The 12566-nt window shown below is 36.8% G+C and overlaps 1 protein-coding gene across 3 annotated transcripts in view; it reads left to right on the top strand.

Moving 5' to 3' along the window:
- LOC111861931 (chromodomain-helicase-DNA-binding protein Mi-2 homolog) overlaps nt 1–8893 on the top strand; it is an 89416-nt gene extending 80523 nt beyond the window's left edge. For 2 of the 3 annotated variants that reach the window (XR_002842354.2, XM_023846904.2), the window contains one exon: nt 8535–8893. Coding sequence is in view for 1 of the 3 variants with exons in the window: in XM_023846904.2 (XP_023702672.1) it covers nt 8535–8542 (8 nt within the window). In the remaining 2 variants the exon portion in view is untranslated. Of the gene's footprint in view, nt 1–3214; nt 3336–8534 lie in introns of all 3 variants that reach the window. The other variant, XR_004512746.1, reaches the window with a different exon arrangement.
- The last annotated feature ends 3673 nt before the right edge of the window (nt 8894–12566 follow it).

Below are 12566 nucleotides of genomic sequence, written 5' to 3'. Positions count from 1 at the left end.
GTATTTAAAACATTAGTGGAGGTAATTAAAGGGTGTTGTATATTACAAATATAGGATTTTGTAATATGAATAAAGTGTTAGGTATTACATGAGTAAAATAACTAAAAATGTAAAGGTATTAAAAATATGAAAACAGTGTTATAAAATTATGGAGATGTGACGTTAATTCCTCGTATTGAGTTGAAGGTTCTGATGTGTAAATCATTTGAATCCCAGTCAGTCCATGTTGGATCAAGCCAAAACACATGCAACTCCCATACAGATAGAATGCATTACACATTGAGATAACAATACATTAGAACTCATCCAAGATGTTATTTGACATACAAATTAACATACTGAAACAGCCCCCAGGTCCATAATACTGTACATTGAACACAACACAGCTGTGGGTGAATAACACCCACTTCATGAGAGGCTAAAAACAATGTGGATTCAAATGATCTACCAGACATCAAAACCTTCAACTCCATATGAGGAATTAACTTCATATCTCCATAATTTTATAGTACTGTTTTTAATATTTTTAATATTTGTATTACCTTAAAAATTTTCAGTTATTTTACTCATGTAATACCTAACTCTTTATTCATATTATAAATTCCTATATTCATAATATAGAAACCCTTTAATTACCTCCACTAATGTTTTAAATACAAATTCTTGTATACTCTAATATTTATAATTACTTTTCTGTATTGTAATTTTCATGATAACACAAGGCACAGTTTTCTACAACTTGTACAGTTTTTATAGTAGGGACGTGTTGCACCACAGTGTATATCCATGTTGAGATTTCAATTAACTTTATCATATTTATTATATGATGGTCCCATGAGGACTGAAACATGTAGCATTAAACAACAGAATTCAGTCTATGAGATATTTATTTTGTGATACCATTTTCCTTGTTGTGTTGACGGCTACATTACCTAACCGTATAGTTATGACACAACAGGATGCATACTATAAAAATAATATTGTTCTTGGTACCAAATTGACATATTTACTTTCTGGCTGCTTCAAGTCCTTTCATTGCATCCAGGAATGTTGCTTTATATTCTGCAATTTCTTCCTGTGGCACGGTCAGATGTTGATCTGCCACTTGGTCGATACTCTGGATTCCACAAACCTCAAGAGCACTGTCACATGTTGGGTTGTCCTGAGACTGCACTGCAAGATGTTTTAAACTGTGCCAGTCGTCCACTTGATCTTCATTGAGTTTAACTGCACTGTTATCATTGCTACTGACGTGATCAATTGAGAAACCATACTTCACAAAGCATTTCGTGATTGTAGTGGGTGTTATCAGTCTCCAGGCTTCTGCTCTGAAGAGCATTGCAGACAATACATCCAGCTTCACATGTGTAGCATCTTGGGAGCAAATGCTTGTCAATTCTTCTCACCTGGAAAGTGTCCAGAGACACACTGCTCTGTTTGAGTTATAGTTAACCTATCCTAAGATGCAAGATCACACCTGGCCCTAACATGTGAGCAGCTTGGACTATGGTGGCAGAAAACTCTTCATTTTCATAGGCCCTAGTGAAGTCATATGATGCACATGAATCACTGCAGCTGTGCATCAGCCAGTTGGTTATGTTTTTAGACTGAACCATTTGCAACTGCTAGCAGGGAAGGAAGCCCGTTGCCCGAATAAGAAATTCTGAGAAAGAAACTGCAAAACAAGAAACTTTGTTAACTTTTCATAGCCAGGACTAGAAAAATGAAGTGCAAATTCAGGGAGAACGTGAAGTCGAGGAAACATAAAATCCATTGAGGTTCAACATTATTGCTATGGGCATTTGGCCGGGTACCACAAGAAGCGCTTAAATTTGTGAAAAACATAAAATGTAGGATCATAAAATCAAAATTTTACTGTATTCGGCATTAACATGCATCCATAGATATTTTTAGTCAGTCTTATGACAGATTTTTTCCAACATTTTTTTTATTTCATCTACCCTCCCCAAACCCCCAGAAAGCAACCTGTAGCCTTTCTCCTACTCCTAAACACAGCAGTACCATCTTCTCTGGCTTCAAGATCCCCCACTCTTTCACCTTCTCACAAATACTGCAATGATGTCTTGAAATAGGCCACAGCTGATTCCTTCAAAATCCTGCCATGACCATCCTCAAGTCTTGTAATGTCTGAAGTTGACACATTATCATTAAATATTATAAGGATTGATGAAGCTGTCTTTTAACAAAGTATCTTTCAGTGACATAATATTATCACTATATTAATGAGTGACTTTTACTTGGTATGGAGGTGTGTGCTTGTATGAAATGGGGGCATTAATTGAATGACATGCATGATAAATGGTTTATTTTCGTGCCTTTGATGACATTTGTCAGTAGCTTCCTAATGAATTCATTCTGTTTAGAGAATAATGTATTTTGTGTGCTGTCTGTCATCTTTGTTAAAATATGGTATGGTAAAATGTTGGTGTTATGAAAAGAAGTAACATTTCAATCATTAAGTTTGACAAAGTAAGTTACATTTTGTATGATTTCATCTTGGCTCAAATATTTGATCAGTTAAAGGCTCTTTTTATGCCTCTCCAGCCATTCACACAAATTTTATGCAACACTTTCTTGACCAGGAACATTTTGTTACCTTGTTTAATTCAGGTTCAGTATTCTGTTATGATCCTAAGTCTGCCTACTTTGAGTCATACTAAAGATTCCTTTCACAACACAAATAATCTTAATATGTAAATCCTTATCTTCCCATTCCTTTCCCTTCCTCTGTCTGTTGGTTGCTATATTACAGCACAGTGCATAAGGAGATGTGTATGTATACACCGTTATTTGAGTGCTAGGCAGCCATACATGGTTTGCAATCTGTTTGCAGTTTAGAATTATTTTTGACATACAGCACCAGTGTAGTTAGTTTTAAGAAATTTCAAAGAATAGTGCAAAATATTCTAAAACAATACAAAAATATAATAGACCCAATGAAAAGAAAACAGGTACTCCAAATGAATCCACAAGCACCCAAACTGAAAGCAAAAATTAAAATCCACAAACCAGAGGCCCCAATCAGACCGGTTATAAACAACACTAATGGACCCACACATAAACTAGCTAAATACATACATAAAAAACTAAATGACTGTCAATATAGTTGTGTTGTGACAGTTTTAATAAAAAAATTGTATATTATAACACAACAGGATGCATGAAATGAAAATTATCCATAATATATTTGCAGAATCCTCTTCTCAAGAACTACAAGGCAGCAGCCGTTTGGCCCCCTTCAAGAGAAGAAGTAATAAATAGGACACAAACCAACTTGGTTTATAATTTCCAACAAAAATCTTAATAAACTAATTGTAAATATTTTAACATATTAAGACAGCCACTGTAGTTGTTAAACTTCAGATTTTATATCCATTGCATTTTATTAACATTATATGTATATATTTTAACCTTCAAAAACATGTTGTAATAGTGGCTTCCAGTTGTATTGATGTCCCTCTGAGGATGGTCTGTAAAGACCGAAACATGTAAGGGAAGAAGGACTGAAATAAGAAAAATCCTTACTAATCACACTGGACGGAACTGTTTAACCTCTTATGATTGTGATATTACATTCATTTAAAACTTGAATTTATGAAAATAATAGTTATTCAGGGTTTATTTCTTGCAGTGCCACTGTTGTATGTTAGCAGTTGAGGTGTCCAGTGTGGGATCTTGTCAGTTGTGACACTGTAATGTTGTATAACACCCTGAGGATGGAGACATAATGTTCCTTCAAAACATTTGTACCCACATAAATTATTACATGAAGCCACAACCCAGAAGACCACAATCTGAACACTTAACCACTAAAATCATGAAAAAATTTGAGGTTAAGTCTCTCTTTTATATATTGTCACGTATCCTGGTAACGCAACAAGTAATTAATGGGTTAATTAGATGAATCAATTTATTGGATATTCACTGGGCAGGATCAAAATTAGCTGTAACACAATCTTACTATAACTATAATGCTTCGTAACTAAGAACGATGATAACACTCTTAAAGGTTACTGTACTACACCACATAAAATAAAGACTTCACTTCTGACTTCTTCTTCTGACCTCAGTTTGTCTTCTGTTATATTCTGTCTCCTGGATTCTCATATCCAGTAATCTCTCATAATCTTGTAGTAATCCTCTTGAGGTAGCTCTTGGCATACTGAATAGAGGACACTGAATTGAACAGTTAATTTCTCTGTTGTTATGAAAACTTTCTTTCTGTTGTAATGGAACCTGTTTCTGTATGCATTGCGTAGGAATTGATGTCTTCAATAGTTCCTCTGTTATCGAGATTATTGAGACCTTCGCTACTAAGTAACTGAAGTTCTATTGTTGAATGTGTTACACAGGTTTTTCTGTTTTCATATCTTAATGCTTTGAGTGCCCTGTCACAATATATATCAGTTTATTTTAAGGACCTTCAGAAAAATGTCAACCCTTTTGACTAATAAGTAATAGTATAAATCATTTATACTGTCCTTTTTTGTGTGTGTGTATTCTTTTGTCCCTTAGGAGCTGAGGTAGCGTAGTCGGTATAGTGACTGGCTACTGGCTGGATGACTGAGGGGTCAGAGTTCAAGTCCTGGTAGGGTCAAGAATTTTCTCTTTTCCAAATTGTCCAGAGTAGCTCTGGGGTCCACCGAACCTCCTATCCAATGGATAGTGGGTGCTCTTTCCCTGGGCATAAAGTGGTAGGGGTGTGAAGCTGACCACTCACCTCCAGCTAGTGCCGAGGTCAAGAAAATGTGGCTCTATACATCCACTCCCCCATACGCCTTCATGGCGTAGTGCTTAATTCATTGAGCATGGGGCCAGCTTTTAACTTGTTCCTCACAGTTCATCTTCCAAATTAATGCCTATATATTTTATATTTGATCATCCCTTACATGTAATTACAGTAACTGGTTATTGGCCACGCCATAGCTCAGGAGGTTAGTCGCTGGCTTCCCACCATGGCAGCCCCAGTTCGAATCCATGTCTGGTCATGTGAGATTTTTGTTGGACAACATGGTGGTGGGACAGGTTTTCTTTGAGTACTTAGATTTCCCTTGCCAATTTTCATTCCACCAATTCCTTCACAGTCACCATCATCTGTAATCTGGGGCTGGTATGGGCCAGTTAGTGGCCACAGGGTCGCAGTGCAAGGGCTGGTTTTTATGGCTCACCCCTCTTACTCATAGTGGCCACAGTGCCAAGTGGACTCAGTCTCACCCCACTAATAATAATAATAATAATAATAAAGTTCAGTTATTCCTCTAGCTTAGTGGGTAGCATATATTTAAAGGATATATTCAGTTCCAGTTACTGTCACTGATATTTAAAACAGAAATTTGTGATTATGAAGATAAGTGAAGCCAGAGTGAAGTCAGCTTCTGAAGTGCTGTATATATTAACCTTTAAAGTGTAGCCGAGTGGCCGTGCGACACCATATGGGTACGTGCAGTCCACGCATGCGCACAGTGTTTTAAAATCTAATTTTAAGATAGAAATTCTTGTTCTACTTACATTACTTTTGGGCACCCGCTTTATAAGTAGACAGTCTTCCCTCCTGTGTCATTTAACTGAATGTTGCATCTAACTAAATGCAGAGTCCAACATCGCAATTCATGCACTTCGTCCGGATGTAACTCCGTTTCCCATGCAAAGAGCACACACGACACCTCAGTCTTGTATTAGAGGAAGTCGGCCAGTGATGTTGAGTGGCCTCCTCTAATCGTAACGCTTATAAAACATCACAATTTCAACTATCCACCATGGCCTCATTTCGCATGGAAGAAGCCGAAATTGAGAAGCAGCTGATAATACGCTTCCCATGCTTGAGTGTGCGTGGGGCGAACGTGGGTTGAAGGAATGTCTTTCCAGCTTCTATAAATGACACTGATTCAGACTGCGATACAGACGACTCTGAAAGTGGTGAGGAAGCAAGGGGGTAGTGCGGGGCTATTCTGAGAACAGTACCTCTGTGTGGCTAGTCTGAGGTATGCACAGTCAGAGTTTCTGAAGGACAAAGTACGATAAGACTTCGACCACACTCGTGCATACAGAAAGGTTCCAACATGACTGGAGAATGTGCAATACAAACATAAACTTCCACCCCTTTTGCCAGATAAGACATAGTAAGACAGGATGTCAGCAACATGCATTTTTACTACAGAAACTATATGCATATTTGTGGACAGACGCTCAAAATTGGGATTTTTTTTTTTTTTGAATCAGTGTAACAGTTTTTACAGGTTTTAAAATCTGTAAATTACAATATCTGATTCTATATTCTTTCTAGATAAAAGCAGCGTTTATTTCGTTCATGTATTACAAAAATTGTAGAAATCACAGCATTTTCAGTAAAATGCTTACAATTTGTAATACTGTACAATGGTGGGCATTTAAATTATCTCTGGCCTGCTGCCATTACCGGAATTTAAATGGCCCGTCTCTTAAAGGTTAAATGTATTTCAGATGGACATTGTTTATTGTAATTGAGGTATTAATCAGTTATTGTTAAAGAACTTCGCCTTTTCAAACCATGCTGGAGGCAAATCCCCACCCTTATGAATAGTTAGGAACCTAGAGAGAGTTTGTAAAGCAGAATTTTTTAATGTGATTAACTGTTTTCTAGAGAGAGATGGTATTATTGGGGGTGACATTCCCAAAGAAGGAAAAGAATTGGAATCACTTTCATTGCCTGAAATTAAACATACAAGCATCAGAAACAGTTACAGCAGATAGTACAAATAAAAACTATTCTAGAAACATCAAGGTCTTAAAGCCTTAAGCATAAGGTGAACGGCTGGGTGATCATTTTTTACTTCCATTCTTGTTGACATGTCTTTTTTTTTATGGATTTTGGATGTGCAGTTTCACATTTGGATGACTAGCCAAGTTAAGGGGTATGTACTTCGTTATATAAGTTCATGTAAGCAAAATTTCATTATAAAAATCTTCATAAAGCAAGAACTGTCTGTAACTGTCTTATTGAAATATATAGCCAGTTCCAACTGGGAAAGAATCTCAAAAAGTCTCAAGTGTATTAGAGGGTCTTCCTAGAGCAGATGATAGTTATGCAGGTGGATATATAAAGTGCATTACAGATACTAAATGTTTTGTCATCATCATGTAAGGCCACCTTTATGCCCTGTCCTGTTCTCTAGGTCAGTCCATCTCATAAAACATGCAGTGTTTCTGATTAATTTTGCTGTTATCCTCCCTTCTGCATGACTATTTCCTGTGTGATCTTATTTCTTGCCATGATTTTACATACTCTGTCATCATCATCATCATGTATTTAATAACTGTAACAGAACTAGCTGAGTAATTCTGGTCATGAAGCCTGTATAATTTTCTAAATTCTTTTATTGCTTTGTCTCAGCTATATTCAATGTCAATTCATCCTTCAGAATAAAAAATAAAATTTAAACCATGAGAAACATTGGAGTGGTAACTGCTGCCACCTGTCAGAGTGGCTGGATATTCACAACAATTCAATGTGTAGAAGTTTGAAGACCACAGTTGTTCAGTATATCAACATTTTATTTTTAAACTTGTGCCTTCTCTATATAATCAGATTCAGAAATAATTTTTAACACTTTTACCAGCTTTTATATTAACAATTCCTGATTACATAAGTCTTGTGTTGTACATATGAATAGCATGCTTAGTGAATATTATCATATTTACTCAGATAACCTCTGATGCCAAGTATGGTCACTCTTCAGTACCTTGTTTTCAAAAAGATAAAAATTGCTTGCCCCTGCCAGGAATCAAACTCCAATATTTAGGTCATCCTGCTATATCAGCTGAGCTGTTCCAGTTTCATGAATTCTCAAGTACTGGGCATATAAAGCATTTTAGTACTAAGACTGAAATAATACATGATAATTCTTTAAATATCTGTGAAAATACCTAGGAGGCTATCCATTCATTTATGAATCACTGATGGGTGGTGTCCTTCACTCCTGGTTTCCAGTACATAACATATTACAAAAGTGAGATCACCATTGACAGTTGATTATTTGGTTAGTTTGTTTTTATCAGCTTCTAAGGTTTTGTAGTTTTCAATAGTCTTGTAATCTGGTTGTAAATAATAACTCTGGAAGCCATTGTAGTCTGTTTTAAAGAACAGCAAATACACAGACCTCAACCTTAGCTACAATATTCAACTGAAGTATTGTCATGTTTGAAAATATGGTGCAAGGTTTATTAGAGTAAATATGGTACTTTTTACATATTTAGTGGAGTGCTTGCAAGTGAAACTGAATGTGTGGTGTTTGCAAACTTAAGGCTTGTCCTTTCATTCTTGGGCGATGTCATCGTCCTGTGGTGAACAAATTTCCTAATGTTTTTCAGAAATTGGCAGTCCCCATTTTCAGGCTAATGTTTTGGCAAAGTATCCCACTACATACCACAGTCATCTTCCAAGAATGTAAATACTTTTTAGCACTCTTCTTTGTAAGCCCTAAATAAGCTAGATTTTTGCAGTCTGTAAATTAATGTGATTTTTTCTTCTTTTCCAGTGAATTGAAGCTGGCTATTCAGTGTAGATTACAAAAAAGCTTACAAGGACATGTGTAGATGGAACGAATTGTTAGAACAGCTGTTGAGTATTCCACTTCGTCTTTGAAAGAAACTAAATCTTATAACTCTTAATAATGGATCTCAGAAACAGTTGAAGACATTATTCTTTTTTAAATTATTGTTGGGTGTACCTACTCTAGCACAGTTGACTGTATCTCCTGACACCATGTTTAGTGAATTTTATAAGTGAAACAAGTTATCCATCACTAAGCTGTCAGGGGTCACATATTTTGAGGTTGTATTAGTTACATTTTGATAGGATTTTTAATTTATACATTATTAAAAGTGTGTGACTGAACCAGCTGGTAATTTTTTTGTTAAAATTCCTTGTTTTCAGTTTTTTATTGTATCACTTGTTCATTGTTTAAAGACTATGGTCTTCTGGATTGTAACACCATGTTGTTTGGAGAAACCTCGGCATTTTGGAGGTACATATTACCCGTCTTCAGGTTTCTCCAGACTATTTATGTACTACACAGCCCATCAACAATGCAACAAATTGTTGTTTTTTCTTTCATTTTCACTTTTGACAGACATGTTTTGGCCCTAGATAGCCATCTTCAGGTGGCTTACTATGCCAAAACTGCTACACTGCACTAATATTATCAATTCATCACCTATGCAACTGCATGCTTCATGATTCAAAATGTCATAATCGTAGTATATCTGGTATGCGCTAAACTAGCACATGCTGTAGTTCACTTAATTTAAATAAAATCTATTAAAATTTTCTTTCAGTGTTGTAAAATTCTTATTATACTTCACAAGGGGCGTTATCCACTTGTTTAAATCTGTATCATTTTCTTCAGATGTTTTATTGCATCGAACTGTTTTTCTGTTCGTAAGTCCGTAGTTGTGTTACATCTGCAATCTGTAATTTTGCCCCTTGCTTGTATGTTGTTCCCTCCAGCAGCGCATGGTGGTGTTGAAGAAAAGGATACAGATAAAACAAGTGGACAACACCCCTTGTTAGGTGTAATAAGAATTTTACAAAATTTAAAGAAAATTGTAATAGATTTTATTTTATTTAAATTAAGTGAACTGCTGGGGTAGCGCAGTCAATATAGTGACTGCCTACGAGATGGACAACCAAAGTGTCAAAGTTTGAGTCCTGGTAGGGTCAAGAATTTTCTTTTCTCCACATCGTCCAGACCAGCTCTGGGGGTTGCCCAGCTTCCTATCCAATGGATACCAGGGGCTCTTTCCCTAGGGGTAAAGCAGTAGGGGCACGAAGCTGACCACTCGCCTCCAACTAGTGTTGAGGTCAAGAAAATGTGGATCTATACATCCACTCCCCCATATGGTGTAGTGCTTAATTAGTTAAGCACAGGGACAACTTTACCTTTCTTACCTTTTACGGTGTGTGCTGTTTTAGCACATACCACTTAGACTACGATTATGACGTTTTGAATCATGAAGCGTGCAGTTGCATAGGTGATGAATCGATAATATTAGTGCAGTGTACCAGTTTCAGCATAATAAGACACCTGAAGATGTCCACTTAGGGCCGAAACATGTTGTGTCGAAAGTGAAAGTGGAAGAGCGAAGGAATGATTTGTTGAATTGTTGACAGACTGTGTAGTACGTAAACAATTTTAGATATAGTAATGCAAGAGGGTGCTTAAATACAGGATCGCAAATAGTTTTCCAGACTACATGATATTGCAACCCAGAATACAATGCTGCTGTGAGAACCTCATATCCAAAAAGTTAAAATTGATTGTGTAGCCTTTAAATATGGGTCCCTTGAAGTGATTATAAACATGTTTGAAAGAGAACAACACATCTGATCAAATGGAAGATGGTGCCAATGTAGTAGGGCTTATTTCTGTAACAGACTTCTCATCTCCCATTTTCTGGTTCATTATAGTGAGGAAAGTGGAAAGTAAAAAAAAAAATGTAGATGAGGTGCTGTTTCTTTAATCAGATTTTTTTTCTGTAGAATGTCATGCCTTAAAATTGTAGGTCTGCCATTCTTGCAGCCATGACTGTTAGAAATCTGGGATTTGAAAAAGAAACTGCCAGCCATATTTTATTGTGATTTGAACACAAGAGGGAACAGCATAAATGGATGGTCATGGTGTATTTCACAGTCCATTTAACTTCTTTCTGCGCCAAGGTATTTTTGAGCACTTTGTAGTATTGTGGATTAGTATTAAAAGGTTGGTACCTAATTGATGATATTCCAGTCTTGTAAGATCTTTGCATAATTTTGTTTAGAATGAGCTAAATGAAATGGAGGCTGGTCATTACTCCTAGTTAACAGAGGCTATACTACTTTGTTATGACATTCCTGATTATGGTAACCAGTTTTCTTTCAGCATCTTGCATCAGCTATCAAACCTGTAATCTTATCTTTTGGCCCTGTTTTAGTCATTGCAGAGGTTTTTTTCTTTACTATTGAATTTTGTGATTACACAGAAGCACAAGCGCCTTTTTTTATTTATGATACAGTGAAATAAAGGTTTAAGATATTGATTTTCATGTCCTTTTTCGTGTTTTAATGTAATGAATATACAAATGTATATACAGAACCTTTAATATAACCCAGATGGTTTATACATATTAGTCTAGTAGTTGGTATCATTGATTGAAACCGGCGGGTGCAGCAACGCATTTCGATCTGTTCGGACCTTGCCTCTGGAGGTGCCCATGTTTTCTTCATATGCTCAAATGATTGTATTAGCTGGTTTTGTGGACCATCAGATGCAACAGTCATTGGTTCCATACTAACAGGGCAAGTTTTTCATTCACAGAACCATATTAGTTGTTAATTTTTTAGTCCACCTATTTTGAAAGAAAGAAGGCTTATAAGATCACCTCCAACAGTTCCTCTGTTAGCCTACTTTCTTGTGCGTACATATATCCCCCGTTGTTGCTTGGCAGTGGCTCAGTTCCTGCCACAATGAATACATTCTTGTGCGTATGTATATCCCCCGTTGTTGCTTGGCAGTGGCTCAGTTCCTGCCACAATGAATACATTCTTGTGCGTATGTATATCCCCCGTTGTTGCTTGGCAGTGGCTCAGTTCCTGCCACAATGAATACACATGCAATAATTCAATTGTATGCATCATTTTTATGCTCTCTATGTCATAGCAATGAAAGTAGGTAAGTAGTTCTTCCCAGAACTTCCTGTTCTAATCTATGCAGTTTCAGAACCAAAAGGACACTCAGGGTACATGGAAGGTGAACCTATGCCTGTAACAGACCATGGAGGCCCATAGGGTAGTGAGACGTCACGGCTTTCACATTTTCTAGAGTGTGTGCTCATGGATGGCGGTAGGGTTGTCAGCCTTCCATGCCAGCTGCCCTTTACCCCCAGGAAGATTCCTGGTTCTCATTTCTGTTAGAGGCTGAGTCGACCCTAGGGCCATAGTACAGCAGGGGGGATCAGGTATATTGAAAAAATTCAATGACCTCATCAGGAATGAAACCTGTAACCTTCCAGCTTGTAGCATAGTGCCTCAACCAACTATGCTATTGTGTGCATCCTCTATAGAGAGGAACATGTTTCCTCTATCTTCAGGGTTGAAGAATAAGCCAAGCAGCATGAAGCAGGTGCCAGGTTCAGTCACTGGAGTACATAATGTTACATCATAGCCAGTGGCTGTAAGAACCTTTAATTCAATTTCAGTGTGACTTAATTCTGAGCCAGCAAAATTTGGTACTAATAACATTTGATTGGTTCTCATACATAAATGATCACATACTACACACACTGCTTTTGCCCTCACATGATTTCAATGGGCTTTCTTGCCTTTTCACTTCCAGCAAAAAAGTGTGATGCATCCAAATTTTATCATTCCAATGGAGTAGCTTTACTTTTGTTTACTTTAATGGAGTATCAACACTGCATACTTTTTTAATGAACATGTGATAGGTATGTGTACTTTCATACTCGTTTATAACCCACTATTGTGAAGGGCAATATGGTCAAGTTATGGGATAATGCAATTTCCAGCTATATAC

Source organism: Cryptotermes secundus, unplaced genomic scaffold (genome assembly GCF_002891405.2).
Source record: "Cryptotermes secundus unplaced genomic scaffold, Csec_1.0 scaffold84, whole genome shotgun sequence".
NCBI classification, from domain to species: Eukaryota; Metazoa; Arthropoda; class Insecta; order Blattodea; family Kalotermitidae; genus Cryptotermes; species Cryptotermes secundus.
Note: the sequence above shows the minus strand (reverse complement) of the source record. Positions and strands in the feature narration are given on the sequence as shown.